Source organism: Lissotriton vulgaris, chromosome 2_2 (assembly GCF_964263255.1).
Source record: "Lissotriton vulgaris chromosome 2_2, aLisVul1.2, whole genome shotgun sequence".
In the NCBI taxonomy this organism is placed as follows: Eukaryota; Metazoa; Chordata; class Amphibia; order Caudata; family Salamandridae; genus Lissotriton; species Lissotriton vulgaris.
The window spans coordinates 52,226,894-52,253,011 of record NC_141688.1 but is presented as its reverse complement, the minus strand read 5'-3'; the positions used below and the strand labels follow the sequence as shown (position 1 = coordinate 52,253,011).

The 26,118-nt window shown below is 46.5% G+C and overlaps 1 protein-coding gene across 2 annotated transcripts in view; it reads right to left on the bottom strand.

Moving 5' to 3' along the window:
- The window catches only part of LOXL1 (lysyl oxidase like 1), a 251,136-nt gene extending 225,219 nt beyond the window's left edge, over positions 1-25,917 (bottom strand). Inside the window, exons 1-2 of one of the 2 annotated variants that reach the window (XM_086959268.1) lie at positions 25,666-25,917; positions 24,027-25,586 (exon numbers count right to left, since the gene is read on the bottom strand). In XM_086959268.1, the coding sequence (XP_086815394.1) occupies positions 24,027-25,194 (1,168 nt within the window). In that variant the 5' untranslated portion in view covers positions 25,195-25,586; positions 25,666-25,917. Of the gene's footprint in view, positions 1-24,026 lie in introns of both variants that reach the window. The other variant, XM_086959267.1, reaches the window with a different exon arrangement.
- Between the last annotated feature and the right edge of the window lie 201 nt (positions 25,918-26,118).

Sequence of the window (26,118 nt, the reverse complement as noted above, 5' to 3'; positions counted from 1 at the left end):
TACTCTGCACTCACTACTCACTACTCTGCACTCTGCACTCACTACTCTGCACTTACTACTCTGCACTCACTACTCACTACTCTGCACTCACTACTCTGCACTCACTACTCTGCACTCACTACTCACTACTCTGCACTCACTACTCTGCACTCACTACTCTGCACTCACTACTCTGCACTCACTACTCACTACTCTGCACTCACTACTCACTACTCTGCACTCACTACTCTGCACTCACTACTCACTACTCTGCACTCACTACTCACTACTCTGCACTCACTACTCTACACTCTGCACTCACTACTCTGCACTCACTACTCTGCACTCTGCACTCACTACTCTGCACTTACTACTCTGCACTCTGCACTCACTACTCTGCACTCACTACTCTGCACTCTGCACTCACTACTCTGCACTCACTACTCTGCACTCACTACTCTGCACTCACTACTCACTACTCTGCACTCACAACTCACTACTCTGCACTCACTACTCTGCACTAACTACTCTACACTAACTACTCTGCACTCACTACTCTGCACTCACTACTCACTACTCTGCACTCACTACTCTGCACTCACTACTCACTACTCTGCACTCACTACTCACTACTCTGCACTAACTACTCTGCACTCACTACTCTGCACTCACTACTCACTACTCTGCACTCACTACTCACTACTCTGCACTCACTACTCTGCACTCACTACTCACTACTCTGAACTCACTACTCACTACTCTGCACTCACTACTCACTACTCTGCACTCACTACTCACTACTCTGCACTCACTACTCTGCACTCTGCACTCACTACTCTGCACTCACTACTCTGCACTCACTACTCTGCACTCTGCACTCACTACTCTGCACTCACTACTCTGCACTCACTAGTCTGCACTCTTCACTCACTACTCTGCACTCACTACTCTGCACTCACTACTCAGTACTCTGCACTCACTACTCACTACTCTGCACTCACTACTCACTACTCTGCACTCACTATTCTGCACTCACTACTCACTACTCTGCACTCACTACTCTGCACTCACTACTCACTACTCTGCACTCACTACTCTGCACTCTGCTCTCACTACTCTGCACTCTGCTCTCACTACTCTGCACTCACTACTCTGCACTCACTACTCTGCACTCACTACTCACTACTCTGCGCTCACTACTCACTACTCTGCACTCACTACTCTGCACTCACTACTCACTACTCTGCACTCACTACTCTGCACTCACTACTCACTACTCTGCACTCACTACTCTGCACTCACTACTCACTACTCTGCACTCACTACTCTGCACTCACTACTCTGCACTCACTACTCACTACTCTGCACTCACTACTCTGCACTCACTACTCACTACTCTGCACTCACTACTCACTACTCTGCACTCACTACTCTGCACTCACTACTCACTACTCGGCACTCACTACTCTGCACTCACTACTCACTACTCTGCACTCATTACTCTGCACTCACTACTCACTACTCTGCACTCACTACTCTGCACTCACTACTCACTACTCTGCACTCACTACTCACTACTCACTACTCTGCACTCACTACTCACTACTCTGCACTCACTACTCTGCACTCACTACTCTGCACTCACTAATCTGCACTCACTAATCTGCACTCACTACTCTGCACTAACTACTCACTACTCTGCACTCACTACTCACTACTCTGCACTCACTGCTCTGCACTCACTACTCTGCACTCACTACTCTGCATTCACTACTCTGCACTCACTACTCACTACTCTGCACTCACTACTCACTACTCTGCACTCACTACTCACTACTCTGCACTCACTACTCTGCACTCACTACTCACTACTCTGCACGCACTACTCACTACTCTGCACTCACTACTCTGCACTCACTAATCTGCACTCACTACTCTGCACTCACTACTCTGCACTCACTACTCACTACTCTGCACTCACTACTCACTACTCTGCACTCACTACTCTGCACTCACTACTCACTACTCTGCACTCACTACTCACTACTCTGCACTCACTACTCTGCACTCTGCACTCACTACTCTGCACTCACTACTCACTACTCTACACTCACTACTCTGCACTCACTACTCACTACTCTGCACTCACTACTCACTACTCTGCACTCACTACTCTGCACTCACTACTCACTACTCTGCACTCACTACTCACTACTCTGCACTCACTACTCTGCACTCACTACTCTGCACTCACTAATCTGCACTCACTACTCTGCACTCACTACTCTGCACTCACTACTCTGCACTCACTACTCACTACTCTGCACTCACTACTCTGCACTCTGCACTCACTACTCTGCACTCACTACTCACTACTCTACACTCACTACTCTGCACTCACTACTCACTACTCTGCACTCACTACTCACTACTCTGCACTCACTACTCTGCACTCACTACTCACTACTCTGCACTCACTACTCACTACTCTGCACTCACTACTCTGCACTCACTACTCTGCACTCACTACTCACTACTCTGCACTCACTACTCACTACTCTGCACTCACTACTCTGCATTCTCCCTTCCGTAGTGTAAATGCCCTTCACGGCCGGATGCAGTATGTAGGTACTCTCATATATTTCTTGGCACCTACGATGTAAGACTGTGTGTTGGATCTAGGAGGACATATATAGCACAGCACCATGTTTTGTTTCACTCATTGCACTAGCACTGTGCTTTTATCCTCTCTTCTCCGTTTGATTAAACACATAAGCCAGCATGTAAACATTTGTATTAATGCTTCGCACGGACTGCATCCACAGGTAAACACTTACTTTTCATTTTTTGGCTTTCATGCACATGTTATTTTTCAGGGTTTTTTCGGTACGTTATTATTTCACACAACTGATTTAAGCTTTTCGATTTTTAGTGCCCATCACAGCTTTAGCATTCATGTTTAACTTCTTTTTATTCGTTCTGTCCACATTATTTTTACTTCCTTGAAGCATGGCACTGTATGAGCAAGTGCGTGCATGGGTGCTGGTGTGTGTCTGTGTGAATGCATGACAGCAGCTGCCCACAGCAAGCGCGATCGCGTGCGCGTGCGCGTTTCAAATCGCCCTCCAAGGCGATGCGCGCGGCCAGGAGTGTCTCCTGGGAAGCACACTCGCTAACAATAAGTTCTCGGCGACAACGCGCTTCCGCGCGTTTAGCCGAGACCTAAACATTTCTATAGGAGGTTCACCCCTAGACAATTTGAAAACAACTAAAGCCTGCAGATGTGAGAGGTGTATTTTGAAGCATAATTACGGCATAAATTAACTAACAATTTAAGAGGTTCTCAAAAAGCGATAATGATATATTCAATATTTCCCATGTTTGACATCCTTCCATGTTCATGTTCGTCCTTCCAAAAAAAGTTGGTAGATACTATGGTGAAACAATACATTTGTTCAGCTCACTTTTCCTAAACATTGGCTACAGAGCTATTGATATTACAGGCAGTACAACTGTCTGGTTATACAATTTCAAATGGCCATTTATTTTTCAAAACGTAAGAGCCTATTTCTTCACTTCTACATTTCACTTCCTTTCATTTGTCTCCCCACATTTCCTAATGAGATTATTATCATAGTTCATGAGTGAAAAGCTACTTGAAATGTGTAGAAAGGAAAATAAAACAGCATACACATCTCAAAATCGTAGACATCAGATAATAGAGTTAGGCAAACTGTTCAGGCTCTTACTGAGTGAATGTTCGCTTCAAAGAAATCTGCAAGTATTAAAAAGTTGAGCTTACACTAATGTTACATTCTCAGGCCTTAGACAGCAGTAGTGAAAATATTTTTAAAAAACCGTCAATATAGACGATGAAATGCCTAAACACAATTAGAAAATGACACCTGCAGCTTGAAAGTACACTCTTGTACCAAATAACCAAGAATAATATTAAGTTTTCAAGAACACAGAATTAATTGTCATTCAAATTGATGTTCTTAATATCAGCATACCAGTTTTTTAAAAATGAACAAATTTTACTATCAAATACAAACTTTTAGTTTCGGAGTAATTCACCCCGCCCCTCCAAAAAAGCTTTTCATTTGCATTAGGAAAACTCTGTTATTTACTCGAAATGTCAGTTTATCATTTCTATTAAATACATGGAAGGTCACCAAACGTGCTCTTGTAATTTCTATTAAGTACATCCAGGCATTACTGCCAAACATGGGCAGATTCTGACTTTCATGACCTTGTTTCATCATCAAGTTCTAAGTTACCCACCCTTTTGCAGGGAATTCCATTGCCAGCATGCTAGGGGTAGACAATGTATTAAAAGACTTCCCACAGTACGGCAAGCAAATGTCACTATTACAGCAGGAGTATACAAACATATTGTCAAGTATTGTATTTCAAGTGCTGAGAAAAACACAAATCAAATTTCAAGTATCCATATAAAGTCTTTTATTTCAAGTGTGTCTTCTTTTCAAACACTTGAAAAAATTAATTCTTCAATTAATGTAACATTTGCATCCAAGTTTCCAGTACTTGATCTGACACTTTTGGTATAAAGTATGGTGGTCCCAGTAGTAAAACAACAAAACAGTGTCAATTGAAAAGATACAGTAGTATTTAAAATGGAGTATCCAAAAATAACCATACTGTTGCTGCAATGTTATTTAATCACATTGAACATAACATTGTCCCACTAAAACCCGGTCCTGAACTCAGTAATTTTGTACTGTTTTACCTCTTCCTCTTAGATTCACAGTTTCCTTTGATTCACTCGGGGATCTGCCACTTCTACGACATAGGATTCTAACCATGGATGTTTGGATTCAAACATATTCAATATGAACTTTCTGAACAAGAGCTACAGGATCTAATGCATCTTTTGAGTAAGTCCTCTATCATATTAGGCAACTATTCATTTGCCTAAACCTTTAAGCTTTCACGGCTTGCTGACAGACACCTTATTCTTGCAGCTGACTTTCCACTCTCTTTTGCAATCCTTTGGAGCCACGGAGCCCGCACGACCTGACAACATTCATTTCTGTGAGCCCCCCCCCCTTCTACCCATTCACGGTAAATATAGTGACCAGTACCTTTTTCAGTCACTGGCTTACTCTTTTTAGAAATGGATATGACGTTCCATCCTTTTTTCTCTACCCATAGGTGCCCCATTCCTCCCACTCCCACATCAGTCCTGAGGAAGACCCTGCCAGTAAGGATTGGAAGTACCTACACGTATTCAAGGGTCGAAACGTCGACACTTCATTGCTGCCAGTAACTTTAATAGTACTTATTTTACTGTGAACTTTTGTGTTACATGGCGATGGAATTAATTGTGTACAGATGTTATGTACTATGACTAAAGCTTCCTGGCATTGAATATGGTATGCCTGATTAATCTATTGTGATCATTATCACCATTTACATTTCACGTACCTCACTACCTCACTTGATTCACTTTCAATCCCCTTTTCCTGATCTCATCTGGGCACCCCAATGATGATGTATTTTGAATGTTTTTTGGTCTAAATTGGAAGTTATGTTCAATGTGATTAGATAACATTGCAGCATCAGTATAGTTATTTTTGGATTCTCTATTTTAAATACTGCTATATCTTTTCCATACTTTATACTGTCTTGCACCCAGGTCCCAGTGATTTTGGATATACCCTTTCTTTGTAACACTGACACTTTTGGTAGCAGTAGTCTGCCCTCACCATTGTCAGAGAAACATATTAGGATTGTGGTACAACTGAAGTGGCCTACTCTTGCCAGCTCAGTGCCTGTCTCTGTACAGCTCTATTTGTTCTGCTACTTCAACACTCAGCGGTGGGAGACCAGCAGATCATTTTGCCAATCCCCTCCTTCTGGGCTGGTAGGGATTTGCTACAAATGCGCCAGTAGCTGAGACGACTCCATTGGCCGAACGCTGAGGGGGGCTGGACACTTCATAGAGGGGAAGATATGGTAAGAGATTGACCATGGCAGGGGAATGAAGGCAGGCCGCCGCCTGAAGCTAGAGATGGATGAACTAAATAAGAATGTGAGACAGGGAGTGTGGCCACAAGATTGGAGAGTAGGATTAGGCTGACCATTAAAAATAAAATTGCAGCTTGCTATACTAGCTATGAAAGAGAATTTCTTTCAATTTAAAGATGGTTTGTACCTACACATCTCAGGGGCTTCGATTGACAGTACCTTTGCCCCCAGTCTAGCGAACCTCTACATGCACTCTTTTGAGACAGGAGAAGTTTTGACACGTGACAATCCCTACTATTCCAACATTCGACAATAGAAGTACTATATTGAAGACATTTTAGTCATCTGGTGAGGTGAGGCCGACTCTATTACTGCTTTCCATCAATGGCTGAATTTGCATAAATTCATTTTAAAAATTCACTTGTGAATATAGCCAGGAGGGCCTCTCCTTCTTAGACCTATGAATGTATCCGTCCCCTGGAACCTTGCAGACAGAACTGTATAAGAACCCATTGGCCAGGAATGCCCTCCTTGCATACACGAGTTACCACCCTTTGTTCCTAAGGGACAATCTTCAATTTTGACAGTTCCTATGGTTACGGCCGAACTGTTCAGTCGTCTAGCGATATAAACCTCATGCAGCCAATTTATCTTCCCAACTTCTGGATCACCAGTACCTACCATCAGTGCTACATAAAGGAGCCAAAAGGACTAGAAACAATAACTGTGATGCCCTTTTAGAAATACGATCACCTAAGGAGCCCAAGGAGCGATTGGCATGTGTTAACACCTTCTGTAGCACATCAGGCTTGATTTAGAAATTCATCAACAATAATTGGTATATCCTGAATAAAGGGACCCAGTCCCAGCCACGAACACTCTTCACATTTAAGCGGAGTGCTAACTTGAAAGACAAATTGGTGCATACTAGACCAAGGACCACTAATGTGAGTAAACAGAATACTCTCTGGGGCCTACAGCCCATGATAGGACATTTTCCGTGTGGCTCATGCGGAGTATGTGCCCAGACATTTCATTCCACATGCATTGACATTGGTAGTGCTAAGTCCTAGGAACAGAGACAACATACAAACTGTAATAGTGAACGAGTGATATACATGGGCTCTTGTCCTTGTGGAATGCAGTGTGTCAGAATGAATACACACAAAGTCAGATGCAAATAATGGAACATAAGAGTATCATTAGATGCAACTAGCAAGTGTTAAAACTGACTACACACTTTTTAGAGAAAGCTCATTAAGCAGATTATATGTCATGGACTGTACTTGACACACCCCCTATCCCTCAGACTGTCTCCAATGTGACACAGTATCTGTTCAAGAGAGAGCAAAGATGGGTCTTCAGACTACACAGTGACAAACAGGGTCTCGATGATGACATCCCATTGTATTCCATTTCATAGATACATACTAATGATGGACCCAGAATTACACAAAGGCGTTTAGGACTGCCTCTACGCTCGCACTCTGAGAGAAATTTCTCCAGCTAGATATCATATCTGAGAACTTGTCCTCCATTCCCCTTGCTTCATTACTGATATAGTTACTGGCTCCCACATTTTACCAACAGCAGGGGACCTACATGTGGCCATATTGTCTTAACATGGAATCATGAAACTACATTTCCAGCATGCATATGTACTGACACTTCTCCTCGCAGTTAACATATACTTGAGCAAATGGCTATTTTCAATTCCAAACCCACCCAGAGGCCGGTGACATACCCCGGTACACACTAAAATATGTGATTTTCCTCAATGAGGGATACAGACTTTTGCCCATCCATAAGCAACATTGGTATGATTTCACACGTGTGAATTGGGACCACCACTCTCAGTATTTTGTTAGTCATTCCTCAAGTGGCATACGATATGAAGTACATAAGCACTAGAGTTCCCATCGGTTCTGTAGTCTACACCCAACCTTGCAATTGGCTACTGAGAACAGGGCGTGTCGCATGCTGTTGCGTCCTTTTACAATGCCGTCATGGTCAGTTCAAAGGACAACATGTATGGCCTGGCCTCATGACGTAAGTCATGCCTTCCTGAGTGCAATTCGAGTCACAGGCGATCATGTCTAAAAGGTAAGTGTCTGCAAAGGTTGCCCGGGGTGGGGGGAGGTAATCTGTCTGAATTGCCTTAATGTTGAACTGCTGTTTTTTGCTGTTTTTTTGTTTTTCATAATCTGTATGGTTGGAGTCTATAAGGGGTCTCATTTAATGTACCTGACATGGTGCATCAGAGGTATACTCTTACCCGCTTTATTGGCTTTTCTTACAGGGCAGGCATTACACGTTAGAGACTGATTTTACCTACTAACGGGCAAAGGCACCACTTTATGTTTTAAGAGATTAGATGGAGAGGTGGTTCCCTAAAATATGTACGGCGGGCACCTTTAAGGTGCCCCATGAAATGTGTTAGATTTGTTTTACCAGTGGTACGTTTTCACCAGCTGTAGCGGTACCATGGCGCACATGTAAGACCGATTTAAGAGGGCTCTACCATCCGCTTTATCGTCAGAGGGAATTGGGCTGAACGGTTGTCCCCATAATTTTGTCTGCTCTCCTGTACATTGGACGGGAGAGCACCTGAGGCACTGCTAACTGTTAGACATGATAAACGTCCACGGTGTGACAGTGACTCATGTCATGCAGTTTGATCATACTCTCCTCACATTTATTTAGTTAATTTTAACAGCATGGCCCATGCCTTCCGCGTATGAGCTAAACACCAAATAGAACATTGCATTTATATAAAAGGGGTATTGATGTGGGTTGCAATTGAGTTGCTTGTCTCAGCAACTTCGTTGTCTTCTGACATATTGACTTGCAAGTGTCCTCTCACTTTTGTACGATGCGTTGATACCTTGAGTTTTGCGCCATGGTAAAGTTGAGGCATGTTACCTGATGTATGTGGGTAAGCTCATGCATTTTACTTAATAGCACAGAGTTGCATTGACGTGTTGATTACTGACAGCAGTAATTGCATGGTTTCAGTTCCAGGATCTTTCCTGTAACCCAGACCTGTTAGAATGAGTGCTATATTCGGTCATACAATTTAAGAGCATATTGGTTTGAAACATATTTTTCTTTCTTTCATGTAAACCTACCAGTGGACTCCCAGTATAGTGGACTTCCACTCCAACCACTGGTGTGGAAAATGACAATGTTAATGCACATAAGCGGCGTTCATTTGCTTCCACCATACCCTCACTGTAAGCAGAATGAATACTGTGAAGCGTTGACCGCATCATCTCGCCAGCATAGACCCATGCACGCACACACACAAATGACCATTTTAGACACCATGGCCTCTCTGCCCATTTGTTTAACTCCCGGCACCCCTCCTCCGCGCACTCTGGCTGCCCCCCCCCCACTCTCTCCTGCACGGGTCATAAGACTTCTCCTTCTGTGCGACTCTGCCCCTGGGAATCACACCCCGCTCCTGACCAACACCTCCCTTCCTTTCTTGAATACCCCTCCTTTGATGACCCCTTCCACTGAGCCCGACTGTCTGCACGGACCTCTGGTCATCCCTTAGCCTGAGGATACAGTTTATTGCCCGCTACTGTATGCACTCGCCCCTCTTCAAAGGAGCTACTATTGATCATGACCTCCCCACCCCCTGAGATCCGATCAGGCGCACACATTCCAAAGGAATCAGCGGAACACTCTGCTGCATTGTAGCCCCCTCCTATTGTATGGGGGGGGGGGTGAGGACCTCATGCTGAAGCCACGTGTTGGAATAAACCGGAACGGGGGGGGTACTGAGGATGTCTTTTCCTTGCTTCACAATGTCTTTATTGTAATAAGGAATGTTTATGCATCATCAACTTGTGTATATAAGACGCAGTCTCAGAGAACTTGTTAGAGCACCTCCCGAAGACACCGTGTTTCGTGTCTGAAATGACAGGCTCTCCTCATGAGTAATAAAACTCTGTTCTTGTGTCCCTGTTTCCAGCGCCCGTCTCTTTGTTTGGTAACTATTCAAGATGGGAACTAAGAGGCGCCTTGCGCAGCAGCCTGGGCATCGGTAGTAGTTTGGGCTGATTTTCCTCAATTGGCGTCCCAACGCGGGGCCCATCAGCGACATAAGGTCCGGTAAGAGAGGTCCAGACGATGGGGTGAACGTCAAAACGATTGGAGTATACCTGCCTTGAGAGGGCCCTCGCCCGGCTGCCGATTGAATGAACTTCACCGATTCTGAACGGACCTCTCTCAGGTGACCTACTGTCCTGACTGGAACCCCACAGGAATGCTGCGGTAAATAATGAGTAAGAGAACGATCGGGCGCTGGAAGGAGGAAGGCGAAGAACTGTCCACACGGTCCGGTCCGGGTAAGGTTAAGTAGGACGTCTTTACGTCTGATTGGTAGGATGACTTTACTCATCTGATTGATTGATTGATTGTTTGTATTGGAATCGGTATTTAAATACTGATATTGTTCATTGATTGGTTCATTTAGCTTTGGTTGCTACTTGAAGTATTGGTTCTCTTTGAGACATTCTCTGTTTGCAAACAGCGACGAATAGGAACGTTCCTCTCTCTTTGCAAATAGTGAAGGATAGGTAATGCAGACTTTTGTCCCTGTTGTAATCCGTCATGCCTATCTTTCTCCCCACTGATTGTTTGTTATCGATTTTATCGAAAATTGTTCTTTTGAGATATTCCCTGTCTACAAATAGAGAGGAATAGGAATATTCTGTCTCCCTTTGCAGATAGCGAAGGACAGGTAATGCAGACTTTTGTCCCCGTTGTAATCCGTCATGCCTGTTTTTCTCCCCACTGATTGATTGATTGTCTGGACATTTACTGTTCAAAGAATAGTTCGTTTGAGGTATTCTCTGTTTGCAAATAACGTAGAATAGAAATATTCTGTCTAGTCTTTGCAAGTAGTGAAGGGTAGGTAATGCAGACCTTTGTCCCCCGTTGTAACCTGTCATGCCTATCCACTCCCCACTGATTGATTAACTAGTTCCACCCGGACCATTTATTAGAGGTGGATCGTCTGGCTTAACCGGAGCACACCCACCCTAGTAAAAAGGACATATGTAAAATATGAAGAAAAAACACCATATCCTGTTAACAGAAACTTTAGCATGAAACACATTAGGAAAGGAAGGAAAAAGAAGTCTAGCGAAATCAGTAGGCCACTGATGAGCTTTCGACTTCGTTAAAAATAAGAAATGTTAGAAATAACCCGCAATAAGAAACATAAAAATGGCGAGGGAAGCCAAGCTTGACACCAAGGCAGACACGAGGTAGTTAGGCTTCACCGCCCCTCACTGCTCCAAACATGTCTGTCCCACCGCCCGCCATGCCCAATAACTATAAAATGAAATAGATACAAATCAGCAGACACCTACCCCCATTCCGGAAGCTCCCGAAGTGCAACAGGTCCACGGTCACGCCCATCCGGAAGGCGAGGCCTCGATGCGTGCAGAGCAGGGCCCGGCTGGCCGCCATCGGAAGGAGAGGCCGTGGGGTGGAAGGCTCGAAAATGTGCTGTTCTCCCCATTATGCCGCCCTGCAGGCCACGGGGGGGATGTCTTGCCTCTGCCTCCGACCCCCCCCCTCTTTTCCGCCTGCTCTGGCCATGAAAAACCGGAACCGAGGCCGACAGGGTCCCTTGTCGGCAGCACTTCTTTCTGCAATAATGGCTGCGACAACACTTCTTTCTTCAATAATGGCTTCGACAACGCTGGACTGTTGGCTGCGACAGCGTCATACTGCGACAACACCGGATTGTTGCCTGCGACCGCACTTCCAATGATGACTGCGACAATGGAGGGGGGGGATGTCTTGCATATGCCACCGACCCCCCCCTCTCTTCCTTGCCTGGTACGGCCATCCTGAAATGCTGGAGCCGAGAAACGGCGCGGGGTCGCTGGGAGGAGGAGGCGGCGCGAACGAGCCTCCTCCACCTCCCCAGGTGGAGGCTTCCAGCGACACCCCAACGCTCCATTTGAAGGGTCCCTATCGAAAAGCGGCGCTTTTGCCCAGAACCGGCGCACGTCCTGTGCTCTTCTCCTCGACCTTGAAGATTCTATAAGAGTCGGGGGCCCCGACCCCCCACGTGGGCGCCCCCGTCCCCCGATGGGAACCACGAGACGTCGGCGCACTCATGCCGGCACCAGCCTCAGTCTTGAAATGCCCAAAATCCTGCAAGACTGCCAACGTGATCAGTTCCGGTGGGACACCAGTATGACCCGGTAGGAAAGATTGTTGCCTCCCTCCCACCTTGACTGATGGTTCATATCGCCAGTCCCTTCTGTTACCCCTTTCACGAAACTGTTTGGACTTCCGAAAGAGGTTCTGGCCCGACCACGAGTTGATGGAGACATTTTGACTATACTCGGATATGCCTGACCTCACCCAAAATGGCGCCGGTACAACTGAAACTTTCAGCTCCTTGTTGTACCCCGATTGCTCAGCCTTGATGTTATGAGATATGTATGTAGTTTTTGGACAATGAATTGATATAAGATGGGTACTGATTATGTAGTTGGACAATTAACTGATATAAGATGGGTACTGATTATGTAGTAGGACAATGAATTGATATAAGATGGGTACTGATTATGTGTTAGTACAATGAATTGATGTCGAGTATTGATGCACCATGGTTACTGAAAGTTTGAATTTCAACACTTATGATATTTGCTCACAAATGAAGTTTCAATATGATTTTATTGCACTTGTCGCACTTTCCATTATGAAATCAATGACCGCCGACTCCGTTCCCCTCATGCACAGTTCCGGTCTGCTCCGTGGCCGACCCACGGGGTTGTAGGCCCGTATTTGTGCACCAACATTTTTAATTAAAGGTTTTTTAAAGGAGCAAGTGTAACTGTAGTGTTTGCATTGATAAGCTTTGAATGTATGGCTACTGTCCCCGATATAAGTGAAATATAGGTGGATGAAAGTAGCTCGATTAAGGTTGAACGTTAAAAGCATAGTGCGCAGAAGCAGCGAAGATGAATGTTCCAGGGTTTGATATATGTATTTTTTCTTCTTCGTTCAGCATAAAGCGATCAATAAAGGCCCTGGTACTTAGCTCCTACTTTAAGTGCCGCATGTATCAAGGAAGTTGTTTTAAAATGTCCTAAACCACTCCGAAGGAAATGCCACCTAGCCCCTTCAGTTTCCGTGCCTGACAGACAAAAAACGAACTTAGACCACTGTAGACCATCCCTTTTCCTCAGTCCATCAATAATTATCTCTCCCACGCAACCGGTCCCTCTGGGCTTAAACGCCGAGATGGTAGAGACCGCATCCTGTGGAGATAGGCCGAGTATGTGGTAGGTAAAAACATTTTCGGGTTTATGCGCACTGATGTGTTTTAAACGCTGCCCCCACCCCTTTCTTTTTCCCTTCTTTCTGCAGGTCATGTCAGGACGTCGACTAAAGTATGGAGAAGAGCTAAGCAACACGCCATGGTCCCGCGCGAAAGTCAGGCTAGCACTGTGAAGAATCGTGATTGTCTGAGGGGACAGCCCCTGAGAGTGTGACGATTTTTGTGTGATATGAACACACGTGTGCATGCCCTGATGTGTATAGCTCGACTAAATATACGTTGCACACATTTGGATCAATGGGAGAATTATTTGTGCGTGACTTAAGTAATGACGAATGACCGATGAGAGGGGGGAAAAAGGGAACTGGACATGGTACCTATACACGACGGACAAACAAAGATATAGCATTCCCTTACTTACAAGTGACTCTCTGAACCCAGCAACTGGAGGAGTGGTCCGAAGTAGAAACTTGACGGGGTATTACAGTATGGCAAAATATGACTTCGCCTGATACCCCAAGTAATACAACCAAGCAAGGAAGCGCACCAATGAGTAAACGCTGCCCCGTTGTCCTCCCGGTTGATGCCCCTCTGTCGCTTCAGCCTGGAAAATCATTTGTTAGAAAAGAAAAAGAGAGATAATTCAAAGGCCCCACTGTGAGTATTAGCCCGACTAGATTAATTCCCGACCAATTGGCAGAGGTGTAGAGAAGAAAAAAAAGGTAAAAAGCTCAACGCCCAGGTGAATTAAGTAGGATACTAAGAATGCGCAGCATGCAGGAAAAAATATTTTTGGCCAGAAAACTGTTCTATGTTCTGTCTTAGATCATTTGTGTGTAAATACATGTATTGTCACCTCCACCTGAATTCGTGTGTACGTAATGTATGGATCTATGTTGCCCTTCTGCCTGTGTTTCTATATTACTTGACCCCTGCTGTTCTGTGTTGTGTGCGCACTAAATGGCCTATTATTGTACACGTTTCTCTCTCTCTCTCTCTCTCTCTCTCTTTGTCATGCGTGTACCAAGTGGTTCATTTAGAATGCGGACGACTCTCACTCTCTATGAGAGTCCCCCTACTCCCTCTTCCTTTATGTAGTAACGTTGTGCCCCGCCGGCACGAGCCTAATTGGGTCTTTTTGAACACAAAGGTGTTCGGCAAAATTGACAGGAACTCAAACGATTGTGACTCGCCATGTTACTACCTCTCCTTTCTGCAAAATGAAGAAACTTGAATTGGCTAAGAAGGAAAGGACAGGTGAGACGAATGATGTCCCCTAATCTGGCCTTTTATAGGGGGACTATACGTCAATGGCCTTCTATTCTCAGTCCTTAGAAAAACAACCCCCAATGCCCAGATTGTCCCACCCCTCTGCGCCCAAGTGCGGATGTCCAAAGCGTCCTCGCCTCTCCCGATTGACCCCAGCTCCATAGCTGTTGCCAAAGAATTATAACTGATGACCCTGATTAACCATTGCTCTCCAGGAAAAGAATGTTTAGCCTCTGTCCCTTTCTCATGATGTTAGATGTTAGTACACCCACCTGTTCGCTAGAATTAGCCGACTCTGGAGGGAAATGTAAGACTGCTAGGACTTGGGTTAGTAAACGGGTCTTTCCCGAAGGATCCGATTCCGAGTTTGATAAGAATACACAGTCGATAGGAGCCTGACTTCTCTCCATACATGCCATGAATGAACGCCAAATAAGACTTAGTACAAACTTAGTAGAAATGCCTGCATACATACTACATAGTGATGACTTCTGACTATGACTGATGAACAAGTCCCTAGCCACTTAGGATTGAGGACGGGATTGAAATGTATAAATATCCTCTGTTGACCGGTTCTCTAAAAACTTGTTTTATACCCATTCAAGGATACACAATCACCGGAGGAGAGGGGCCGGACGTGACACTCAGCCTGGCCACAGATCAGGAAGCACGTATGACCTGGACCAAAGGTGGAGCCGCAGAGCAACGAGACGCGGGACGAGGCACCACTTTCAAACACGGAAAATGAAAGAATGAAGGGCTGCCCTGAAGCCCCTGTTTGCTGACCAACCTGTGCCAGAAGTCCCTCGTCCCTCTGAGCCCGATCAATGGGCCTGCCTGCTTGTTATCATTTGCTCCCTGGGTCTGCTTCAGAGAATCTGACTCCACTCCGCCCTCTCTTCCCTCGATTACCCAACGACACCCCCATTCTAACCCCTGGATTTTGACTCAGAAAAAAAGGAACAACATTTAGGAAGAATAGGGTTTTGCCACGGAAGGAAAAGGAAATGCAGGTGCCGAGCGTGAGGCACCCCTAGAAAGATTAGTCAGAAAACAGGACTCTGATCTAACAGCAGAGGACAGATCGCACCCTGCAACGTGTAAAGTTGGATCCGAGCTGGACTCATAGCTCCACCGCCGGTGCTCAACAGCGCCAACGAAAGAAGACGGACTAGAGCCTACCAGTGATGGCTCGCTGCTAAAAGACACTGTGACGTAGATATCATTCCCCTTTTCCTTGACTGATTGCTTGTACTGAACTGAATTCCTCCCTCAACCACTTTGTATTGTTTTCAAAATGTTTATCGGTCACTTTTACTGTACATTGATACCGCCGAAGAGAAAGTCAGAACGTCTGTAGTATGTAGTATGCTGATCCCTAGATGAATAACCCACCAAATGTAAATTCATATGTACTGTATTCTGCCACCCGTATCGACTGATCATGGTTATACACAATCTGCTAGTATTGACAAACGCTATCTCATTGACCGCACACGGCTATATGTACGCCCATCAATTGGGAAGAACAGGAAAATGAACTAACTTATATTAAAAAGCGGCGACTGTGGAAAATGACAATGTTAATGCACATAAGCGGCGTTCATTTGCTTCCACCATACCCTCACTGTAAGCAGAATGAATACTGTGAAGCGTTGACTGCATCATCTCGCCAGCATAGACCCATGCACGCACACACACAAACGACCATTTTAGACACCATGGCCTCTCTGCCCATTTGTTTAACTCCCGGCACCCCTCCTCCGCGCACTCTGGCTGCCCCCCCCCCCCCGCTCTCTCCTGCACTGGTCATAAGACTTCTCCTTCTGTGTGACTCTGCCCCTGGGAATCACACCCCGCGCCTGACCAACACCTCCCTTCCTTTCTTGAATACCCCTCCTTTGATGACCCCTTCCACTGAGCCCGACTGTCTGCACGGACCGCTGGTCATCCCTTAGCCTGAGGATACAGTTTATTGCCCGCTACTGTATGCACTCGCCCCTCTTCAAAGGAGCTACTATTGATCATGACCTCCCCACCCCCTGAGATCCGATCAGGTGCACACATTCCAAAGGAATCAGCGGAACACTCTGCTGCATTGTAGCCCCCTCCTATTGTATGGGGGGGGGTGAGGACCTCATGCTGTAGCCACGTTTTGGAATAAACCGGAACGGGGGGGGTACTGGGGATGTCTTTTCCTTGCTTCACAATGTCTTTATTGTAATAAGGAATGTTTATGCATCATCAACTTGTGTATAAAAGACGCAGTCTCAGAGAACTTGTTAGAGCCCCTCCCGAAGACACCGTGTTTCCTGTCTGAAATGACAGGCTCTCCACATGAGTAATAAAACTCTGTTCTTGTGTCCCTGTTTCCAGCGCCCGTCTCTTTGTTTGGTAACTATTCAGCGCCCGTCTCTTTGTTTGGTAACTATTCAAGATGGGAACTAAGAGGCGCCTTGCGCCAGCAGCCTGGGCATCGGTAGTAGTTTGGGCTGATTTTCCTCACTGGTTTTGTATATGACAATTTTCCATTTAATTGTCATCACTTTTGTTTACACATACCTTGCAGGAGCTTCCATAAGGTCCTGAAGAAGACCGCCATACCTCTGTCGAGGGTATTAGGCTAAAACATAACACCATGATGAAGCAAGACACCTATAGCACTCTTTAGGTCTCGCTTAGCAACGCGGCACATGCACTGCACGCCTTGCCGATATCTATTGTCGCCAATTTTTCGTCGGAAAGGGGACAGGAGATGTGCACGTGCCCGGAGGGCAGGCGATGTGCACGTGTACGGCTCGCTCCCTGTCTCCTGCTTGCTGTGCCTGTGGGGACAGGAGATGTCCATGTGCACGGCGTTGCTTCATTTCTCTATGCTGCCTGACAACAACCCCTGTGCTCTCCCACACCTAGCGCCTTTCTAAACTTACCACCTCTCAGGAGAGTGACAAAAGGATTAAAGATCTGATGTTGAGTCTTGAGCGTGTAACAAAGGGGGAGGCAGTTGTTTGTACCTCTGGCTTGTGTGTGTGTATTCAGTGTTTCTTGTGCCAGTAACGGTGTGTGTCAGTGTTCTTCTGGTCCCCTGATGCCGTTACTTAGGCGTTCCCTCCGGTTACAACTTTGCAGCAAGTGCATCAGGCTTTATTTTCCAGAGGACTGCATGCGTTGTGTTTACGTTACAAGGTGCATGAGATGGTCGCACGTTGCTAAGCGCGCACGGCTGTCTTCTATTTTACAGAAGGCGGATCGCTTTTGAGTTTCTACAACATCCACCTGAAAGTGATTGTATCTGTGTGTGAAAGCCTCCCTCTGCAATTAGAGTTTCTTGTGGTTATTGACTGTGCCTTAGAATCATTCACTGAAACAGACCAAGTGCAGTGTGTGAGTATTGTGTTTCAGTCCCGTGGTTGTATTTCCCTGCACAGTCCTGAGCCAGAGCATCTGTGTGTATCAGAGTGTCTCAGTCTCTCGTGCCCCTGGCTCGTTGCCCTCCTAACTCTGTTTATGTGTCCCTGCCAGTGTGCCACAGACTCGCCCTTCGGTGGGTGAGTCAATATATGGGTCTCCTGTGTGAATCTATGTCTCACTCTGAAGTGAGTCTTTCTGCATTCCCAGCCCTGTGTCCTTGTGCTCCTATCAACCCCGAGTCCTTGTGTAATGATGTGAAGTGTTCTGTGTGTCATATATTTGCGTTATGCTGCATCACTGTGCTATTTTATGTCATAATAATACATTCTGTTACACCATTGTGTTATGTTATTCAATGGTCATATATTACTATGTGATGTAAAAGTTCTTGCACAGTACCACGAAATGCAACTTCCTGGTGCTGTTACCTGCTGCGCACAAGAGGATAGGCGCCATGCTCGACAAATGAAAACCCAAGCGAATACCAGGGAACAGTATTTAAAACTTGCCAGTGCTTGCTTGCTGGTACTAGTGCGTTTTTGCAACTGCCAAGATGAAGGACGAGCTTCACACATGCCCTCTATTAAGACAGGCTTTGGTAGTGAGCTTCGCTGAGAAATCACTTTAACTGGAGCTGAGAGAAGAGAAACAAACATTTGCAATGCCATAGGTCTCGCATTTACGCGAGTTTGAGCTATTGACATTGCAAATAATAATGCCTTTTATTTTTGTTTTTTGTTTTAAAGATGCTTGGCTTTTGATTCAGTGGAATGGGACTATTTGTTTACTATGTTACAATGCACGGGCATTCCCAAAGGATATCTGGCATGGATATGTTTACTATATAATTCCCTAATGGCTACTGTAATTATTAATGGACAGACTTCATCATCATTCTCCGACACGAGTGGCATGAGGCAGGGGTGTTCACTTTCCCCTCTGCTTTGTGCGCTCTTGCGATTGAGCCACTAGTGGCTAGGGTGTGACAGCACCACCAGGACAAATCATTGCACTGCCATATGCGATCCGTTCTCATATTCCTGTACGCAGACAATATTACTCTATATCTTTGAAATCCTCCGCAAAATCGAAACCCCATACTGAGAGAATTTGTCCGATTTGGAGATCTCAGATCTTCCCACTCAATGCATCTGCGAAGGGCTTCACTCCCGGCTTCCCCATAGATTGGTGTGACCCACTGATTAAATACTTAGGCATACCCTTAATAACTGATAGGTCTGAATTGATGCGTCTTTATTACGGTAGAACCCTGGAAAAAATCGTGAGTAGTGTGACGGGGTGGATTTTGCTGCCATTATCTATGGCGGGACGCATTTCCCTCATAAAAATAGTTGTTCTTCCCAAAATTGTATACTTATTTATGAATGTCCCATTTGATCCAGGCAGGCATTTTTTACGTCCTTACGCACAGAAATGATTAGACTGATTTGGGGTGGCAAACAGCACAAGATACAATGGAACATACTGACTAGGACATATTCGCAAGGAAGGTTTGACGTACCCAATCTAGAATTATACTATATATGCGCTCAGGCCCATTATGCACAGCATTGGTTCCATCCCCCCAGGTATATGCCACAGGTGGCAGTGGAACAGTGGTTGGCAGATCCTATACCATTAGACAGTGTCATATTAAGCACGCCCCGCCCAGGAAGGCTGCCCTTACGACAGTCTCTTGCACGGTTAAAGCCTGGAAGCACATAGCCAAATGGTTGCAGGTCCCTATGTTATACTCACCTTTGCTTCCCCTGCTATATACCATTCAGTGATGCCAGTATTACAGGAAGGGGTCTTAAAAAAAAAAAAAAACGAAGTTTGCTATAAACGGCTGGGGAGACCTATATCTAAATGGTAAATTTCGTACACTACAACAGATGTTCCAGAATCAGTCTACCTCCTCTATGGACACCTTTTTATATATAGGGCTGAGACATGCCTTCATATCCACAGGAACTGCAAACATTAGCCCCACTGCATGCAGTACTACAATCAGAAACAGCTACGCATGTAGTGTCTACACCACAGCTTTCCAAACTTTTCATGTTGGTGACACACTTTCTAGACAATTCAGAAAAAGGGGGTGGTGATGGACAGAGCATCTGAATTAAGCAGAATACTCGTACCCAGTCAACAGATCAGGGCTTGATCCATCACCGTTTTTTAGCTCACTGCACCATCCCAGCTCAGAACCTGGCTACATGCAAATTAGTCTGTCCCTGGCCCAGTGCATCATGGGAACAGGGCAGACCAAACTACCAAGCCAATTCTTTTACTGGAAAGGAAACAAGCTTCCGGGGACCGGTTTCTGGCATTACAGCCGTCTTCGGCCCGGCTTGCTTGAATCCTGATGGTGCAGTGAGCAAGGGACTCATGTCTGAGCATACCCTACCACGCTTGTGGTGGACAAAACGATTCAGAAAAAGGGGGTGGTGATGGACAGAGCATCTGAATTAAGCAGAATACTCGTACCCAGTCAACAGACCAGGGCTTGATCCATCACCGTTTTTTAGCTCACTGCACCATCCCAGCTCAGAACCTGGCTACATGCAAATTAGTCTGTCCCTGGCCCAATGCATCATGGGAACAGGGCAGACCAAACTACCAAGCCAATTCTTTTACTGGAAAGGAAACAAGCTTCCGGGGACCGGTTTCTGGCATTACAGCCGTCTTCGGCCCGGCTTGCTTGAATCCTGATGGTGCGTTGAGCAAGGGACTCATGTCTGAGCATACCCTACCACGCTTGTGGTGGACAAAACGATTCTGAAAAAGGGGGTGGTGATGGACAGAGCATCTAAATTAAGCAGAATACTTGTACCCAGTCAACAGATCAGGGCTTGATCCATCACCGTTTTTTAGCTCACTGCACCATCCCAGCTCAGAACCTGGCTACATGCAAATTAGTCTGTCCCTGGCCCAGTACATCATGGGAACAGGGCAGACCAAACTACCAAGCCAATTCTTTTACTGGAAAGGAAACAAGCTTCCGGGGACCGGTTTCTGGCATTACAGCCGTCTTCGGCCCGGCTTGCTTGAATCCTGATGGTGCGGTGAGCAAGGGACTCATGTCTGAGCATACCCTACCACGCTTGTGGTGGACAAAACGATTCAGAAAAAGGGGGTGGCGATGGACAGAGCATCTGAATTAAGCAGAATACTCGTACCCAGTCAACAGATCAGGGCTTGATCCATCACCGCTTTTTTAGCTCACTGCACCATCCCAGCTCAGAACCTGGCTACATGCAAATTAGTCTGTCCCTGGCCCAGTGCATCATGGGAACAGGGCAGACCAAACTACCAAGCCAATTATTTTACTGGAAAGGAAACAAGCTTTGTTATTTCTTTCACAAGATTGTGTGTGTGGAATTAAGAAATGCAAGGTGACTTGCGCTGTTGTGTCAAAGAATGGCAGAGTGTGAGCGAGGAGGCTTGTGCGGCATGACACCTCAAACAGAATTGTTTCTAGGCAGTGTAAGGATGAACAGAACAGACATGTATTTTAATATAGTGGCATGCAGAAGTGCACCCAAAACTGACAATGAATGGAAGTGGGACCTAAGGAGATTGGTGTGCCAAATAGCACACAACTGTGGTAGAGGGCGGAAGCTTGGTCCTCTGGCTGTACTAGACACTGTATTGCTCTCCAGAACGCTCACTCTCAAGAGTGTGAGGGGTTCCGAGAAGTAACATCATGTATGACCAGATCATGTTCACTGGATGAGCTGGAAGGTCTTGCACGTGCCACAGGGAGACATGTGGAAGGATCTCACATGAATAAGGACAGGGCATGTGATATTTATTCACCCAAGACTGGCTCTGGTCTATGCTTCCATCCTCCAGGAATTGTAGCTTCTTATGGGCTGACAATCCTTTGGCAAGGAAAGCACCATGGAGCCTAGCATTACAGTGGAGCAGTAAACTGGTTACAAAAGATGCCATCATAATAATTACACAACTTATATCACATACTCTACTACGTGAACGTTTTCAATGGACCGATAACAAGTGATACTCATTAAATAATTGAATGGCATTCACTTCATAGACCTTGGCATAATGGACCCTCTTATAATCTCAACCTGTGAACTTCAGGTTACTCACAGATCGCTGCCACAGATGCCTTAGTCCACGGAGCTATCTTAGAGCCTCTGGCTTACCAGCTTTTCCAGTAAGCAATCAATGGTTTGGTAATAAGGAGCACTCTGCTTTCCATGTGTGCACACCCCTGCACTAGTCCTTGATGCTCGGGTGGGGGGTGTTAACGAGATAGGCTACTCTCCTGTAGGGTGTAGAGATTTGCAATAGTTGAAAGGACAATCTTGTATGCAGTGAGTGACTGTATCCACTGAGCTATGACACTGAGGATGAAGTATTACTGACTGAGCCGGGAGCCCCCTGGCTCAGTCAGTAATAGGTGTAAGCACGCTGTACTAAACTCTGCTACTAGGGTGGCTTGCGGCCTCAGGGTATGCAGGCACTCTGTGCTAGACTCTTACTGCCCGTTATCTGCAAGTGAGCGATGCCGCCCACTGCACTATGCTCTGGTCCTGATGGTGCATTGTCAGTGGGTAAATCGCTCTTCCTCTAAGGTGAGAAGGCGCTGCAATAGGCTCGGGTGTTGACAAAGGCTTTTGAGTTAGAAAAACTCTTTGCCCCTGTATTTTTCAAAGTACTTTCCTATGTATGTGTATATATATATATATATATATATGTGATCAAGGCCTGCGAGAGGCCGAAACGTTATGCTGCCGTTTGTTGCGCAATAAAAATTTCAACTCACGGATTTCCTGGTCCTGCCGTCTTTTCTTCAAGGTAGCGTGGCTTACTGCGGCTCTGAGTGCCTTGGTGGGGACTCGTGGTGGATATATATATATATATATATATATATATACACACACACCCATATACCCCCCCTGAAGAAATGTCATGCCTCTGAGGTGGTCTACCCAATGCAATAAGGTAGAACATACTGTGAGGTGAATGGCCTGTCAGTGGGAGACATTCACAGCTTCTGAGTGAGGGCATACTGCAGTCAACTTCGAAATGAGTTACAGAGCGCTCATATTTATCAATTCCATGTGTGAGAAGCTATCAAGCCCCTTTTTCTTTGCATTCAGGCCCTTGCAGTCATGTTTCATACATTAAATCGCAGGACTACAAGTACCAGAATGCATAGGCATATCATCTGCACTGGATAAACTGTCAGAGCACGAACTATGGAAACTTGAATGTCCATGCATATAAGGGCGGCAAACACATTGCATGAGGCTTAGGGGCAGGGATGTATGTTTTCGTAAAAGTATTCTTGTAAACCCGGTAGGGGCAGTAATGTATGTTACAGGCCCCTCTGGGATTACAGGCGACTCCTACCGAGAGCCTAAGGGGTGGTGTTCCCTAGCCACCTGCACCAGGGAATACATTCATTTACGTGCTTCGCCATCCTTGCACATCTTTACCATAACAGCCTCTGCCTAGATTTCAGAGTAAACTCCTGCCTAGCCAAACCCACACTCAAACACGCTACCTCCGCAGTAAATTCCATAACAGACCCCAGCCTCCGCCCTCTCTCGATGACGTCAGGAGCTACCCTGGAACGCTGTTTACCTGGGCGCGCGCGAACATGCTTTTGGAGCGCGCCGTTATGCTCTGCTTCCTAAAGACGATTTATGTAAGCCACCAGCTGCACATGGTCTTATGGTTTGATGTATACATACATTTCTTGCAGTAATAGCTGCAAGTAAATACAATTAAAAACGCGCGCTAGAGAAAAACCTGAGTCAGCAGCATAGTGAGCTGTTGACTTGACGAGAGACACGGACTCTATACTGTGCAGATTCGACCTTGAGAGTTACAATTATACAATATATGGAGTAGTTTGGGCAGATAATGTGGTCACTTTTCACCTGCAACCCTGGGCCTCTACGCAGGCCTGCAGACTCTTCACGGCTCCACTTTCATAGTGGTATGCAGGAGGGACACGATCTTCAGAGGGAAGGGATTCATTCTAGCAGCCACCATGAAGGAAAATAAATTAACAACTTACCCCTTCCATTTTGGTTGGGCCTGAAGACGCTGCCCACGTTGGTTCTTGCCGGTTGTGCTGCTTGATTATCCTGCCCAGCTTGAGCCAATTCTGGGCTCCTGGCTGGCAAATAAGGCTCCTGTCTGGGCACCACCGGATAAGGTTCTTGCCTTGGCAAAACAGGGTACGAGTCCTGCCTGGGGGCCACAGGGTAGGAGTCTTGCCTTGGTACAACAGGGTAAGGATCCAGGCTGCGGAACGGTGGATATGGCTCCACGTTACGGGGTGGCACGTATGGCTCAACTGGTCCATACCCAACTGGCTGGTATTGTCCAAACCTGGGGTCAGTCTGCTGGTCCAAAATGGGGTCCTGCCTGGGCTGGGCCACATCTGTGCTACCACCCTGGAAAAGACTGTGGGTGTAACGCCGATCCAGTCCATCAGCAGGCTGCGGTGGTTGAGGAGGGGGTCGGTATGGCACCTGTGGCTGCTCCTGTGGAAGATAAAACCCCTGGGTTCTATAGCCACCTTGATCTTCCCCAAAGTCATCAAAACGCGGCTGAGGTGGGACAGGATAGATACCTGCACTGCCCCCAGTTCTGAAGTAAGACGAGCTCTCGTCGTAGCTTGGAGGCACCTGGGGGTCGTAGCTTTCATACTGGTTGAAGTATGGTGGTTGAGGGAAGGCCGGCTGCATGAAGGGCGGCTGGCCGATCGAGGTCCTAGAAAATGAGGATGAAGAAGAAGAAGAAGACGAGGAACCAGTCTGGCGCTGACGTCCTAAAGACGGCCTGAAACGCTGGCCCCCGGTACTCTCTCTCGTTGCCCCATCTCTCCAGTTGTCTGGCACCTGACCAAATCCAAATGGATGCCGCGTCTGTCCCCGCACCGTGTCAGACCCAGAGCGGACTGGCAGTGTGGGAGCCTGCCGCCTTGTGTTCCCTGGCACCCTTCGACTTTGTCCAGTAGCAGTGTCTGCCAGCATGACCCTGGATGGGGTCTCGTCCCTGGCCCGGCCCATGGCAGGCACATACTCGGAGCCACTGTTGAGTAGACTGTATCGCCTACCGTTGTTCTCCCACTGGATCATCTGCCTCCACCGGCCATTGTCCCCATTGCTCTCCTGACCCTGCACCAACAGAAGGAACCCTAGGCCCAGGCAGGTCTGCAGTGCCCACTGAGATGGCATTGCACTTGCTTCTCACCAGTCCTAGCAGTGAATTCCCTGCTGATTTCCCAAAATTCCTTTGCAAGGAAGACCAAACTTCTTGCTCACACGGTTGGATCTCACCTTTCGGATGTAGAATGGATATCCCTTTCGTGGAAAGATGGATAACACTTCTTCCCAAGAATGGATCCCCCCTCTTCTTCCTTCTAGGGGGCAGATGACCCCCCTTTATACCTCCCTGAGATAATGTCTCCTCTTCTGTTGTTTCTCTCTGACACTAGCTCTTCCCTCTCAGCCTCGTCCTGGCAGCAGCATCTCCCGTTGGCATGTCAGAAGGGCAGAATTCTACAGCACCAACAAAAAGTGAAAAAAAAGTCGCGGAGTGTTTTAGAAGCGGTGGCCGGTTAAAGCTGCTGCGGGTGTCTTCTGGGTGGAGGGGTTTCTGTGTCGAAGTCGCGGAGTGTTTTAGAAGCGGTGGCCGGTTAAAGCTGCTGCGGGTGTCTTCTGGGTGGAGGGGTTTCTGTGTCGAACAAGGTTTCGTTTTTTCCGTCTCCTTTGCGTGTTCTGCGCGTTGCCAGGATGTCCTGCGCAGGGATTGGAGCGCGCACTTCGTCTCCCTCTCCCTCTCTCCTCTGTTTCTCTCACTACCCGTTTAGTTTGTCCTGGCTCTGAATGAATAAGCAACAAGTCTGTGTTAAGTTTTGGAGGGCTGCGGGCAGCCTGGCAGTTGTCCTCCGAGGTCCTAGACACCACCCGGTTTGGGGCGCACTGCAGTGTCCCGGTAAAACCGTCGCATATGTGGAAGGACGTTGAAACGTCTTCCTACTGCCACATAAATTCACCGGCACATTAGTGTCGTATAATCGCCCCCGCAATGCGGGAGAAGGCGCCTAGCTCCAGCCCCCTTAGCACAGTAACCTAAACCTAGCCTGGGAGTTCTTGGGG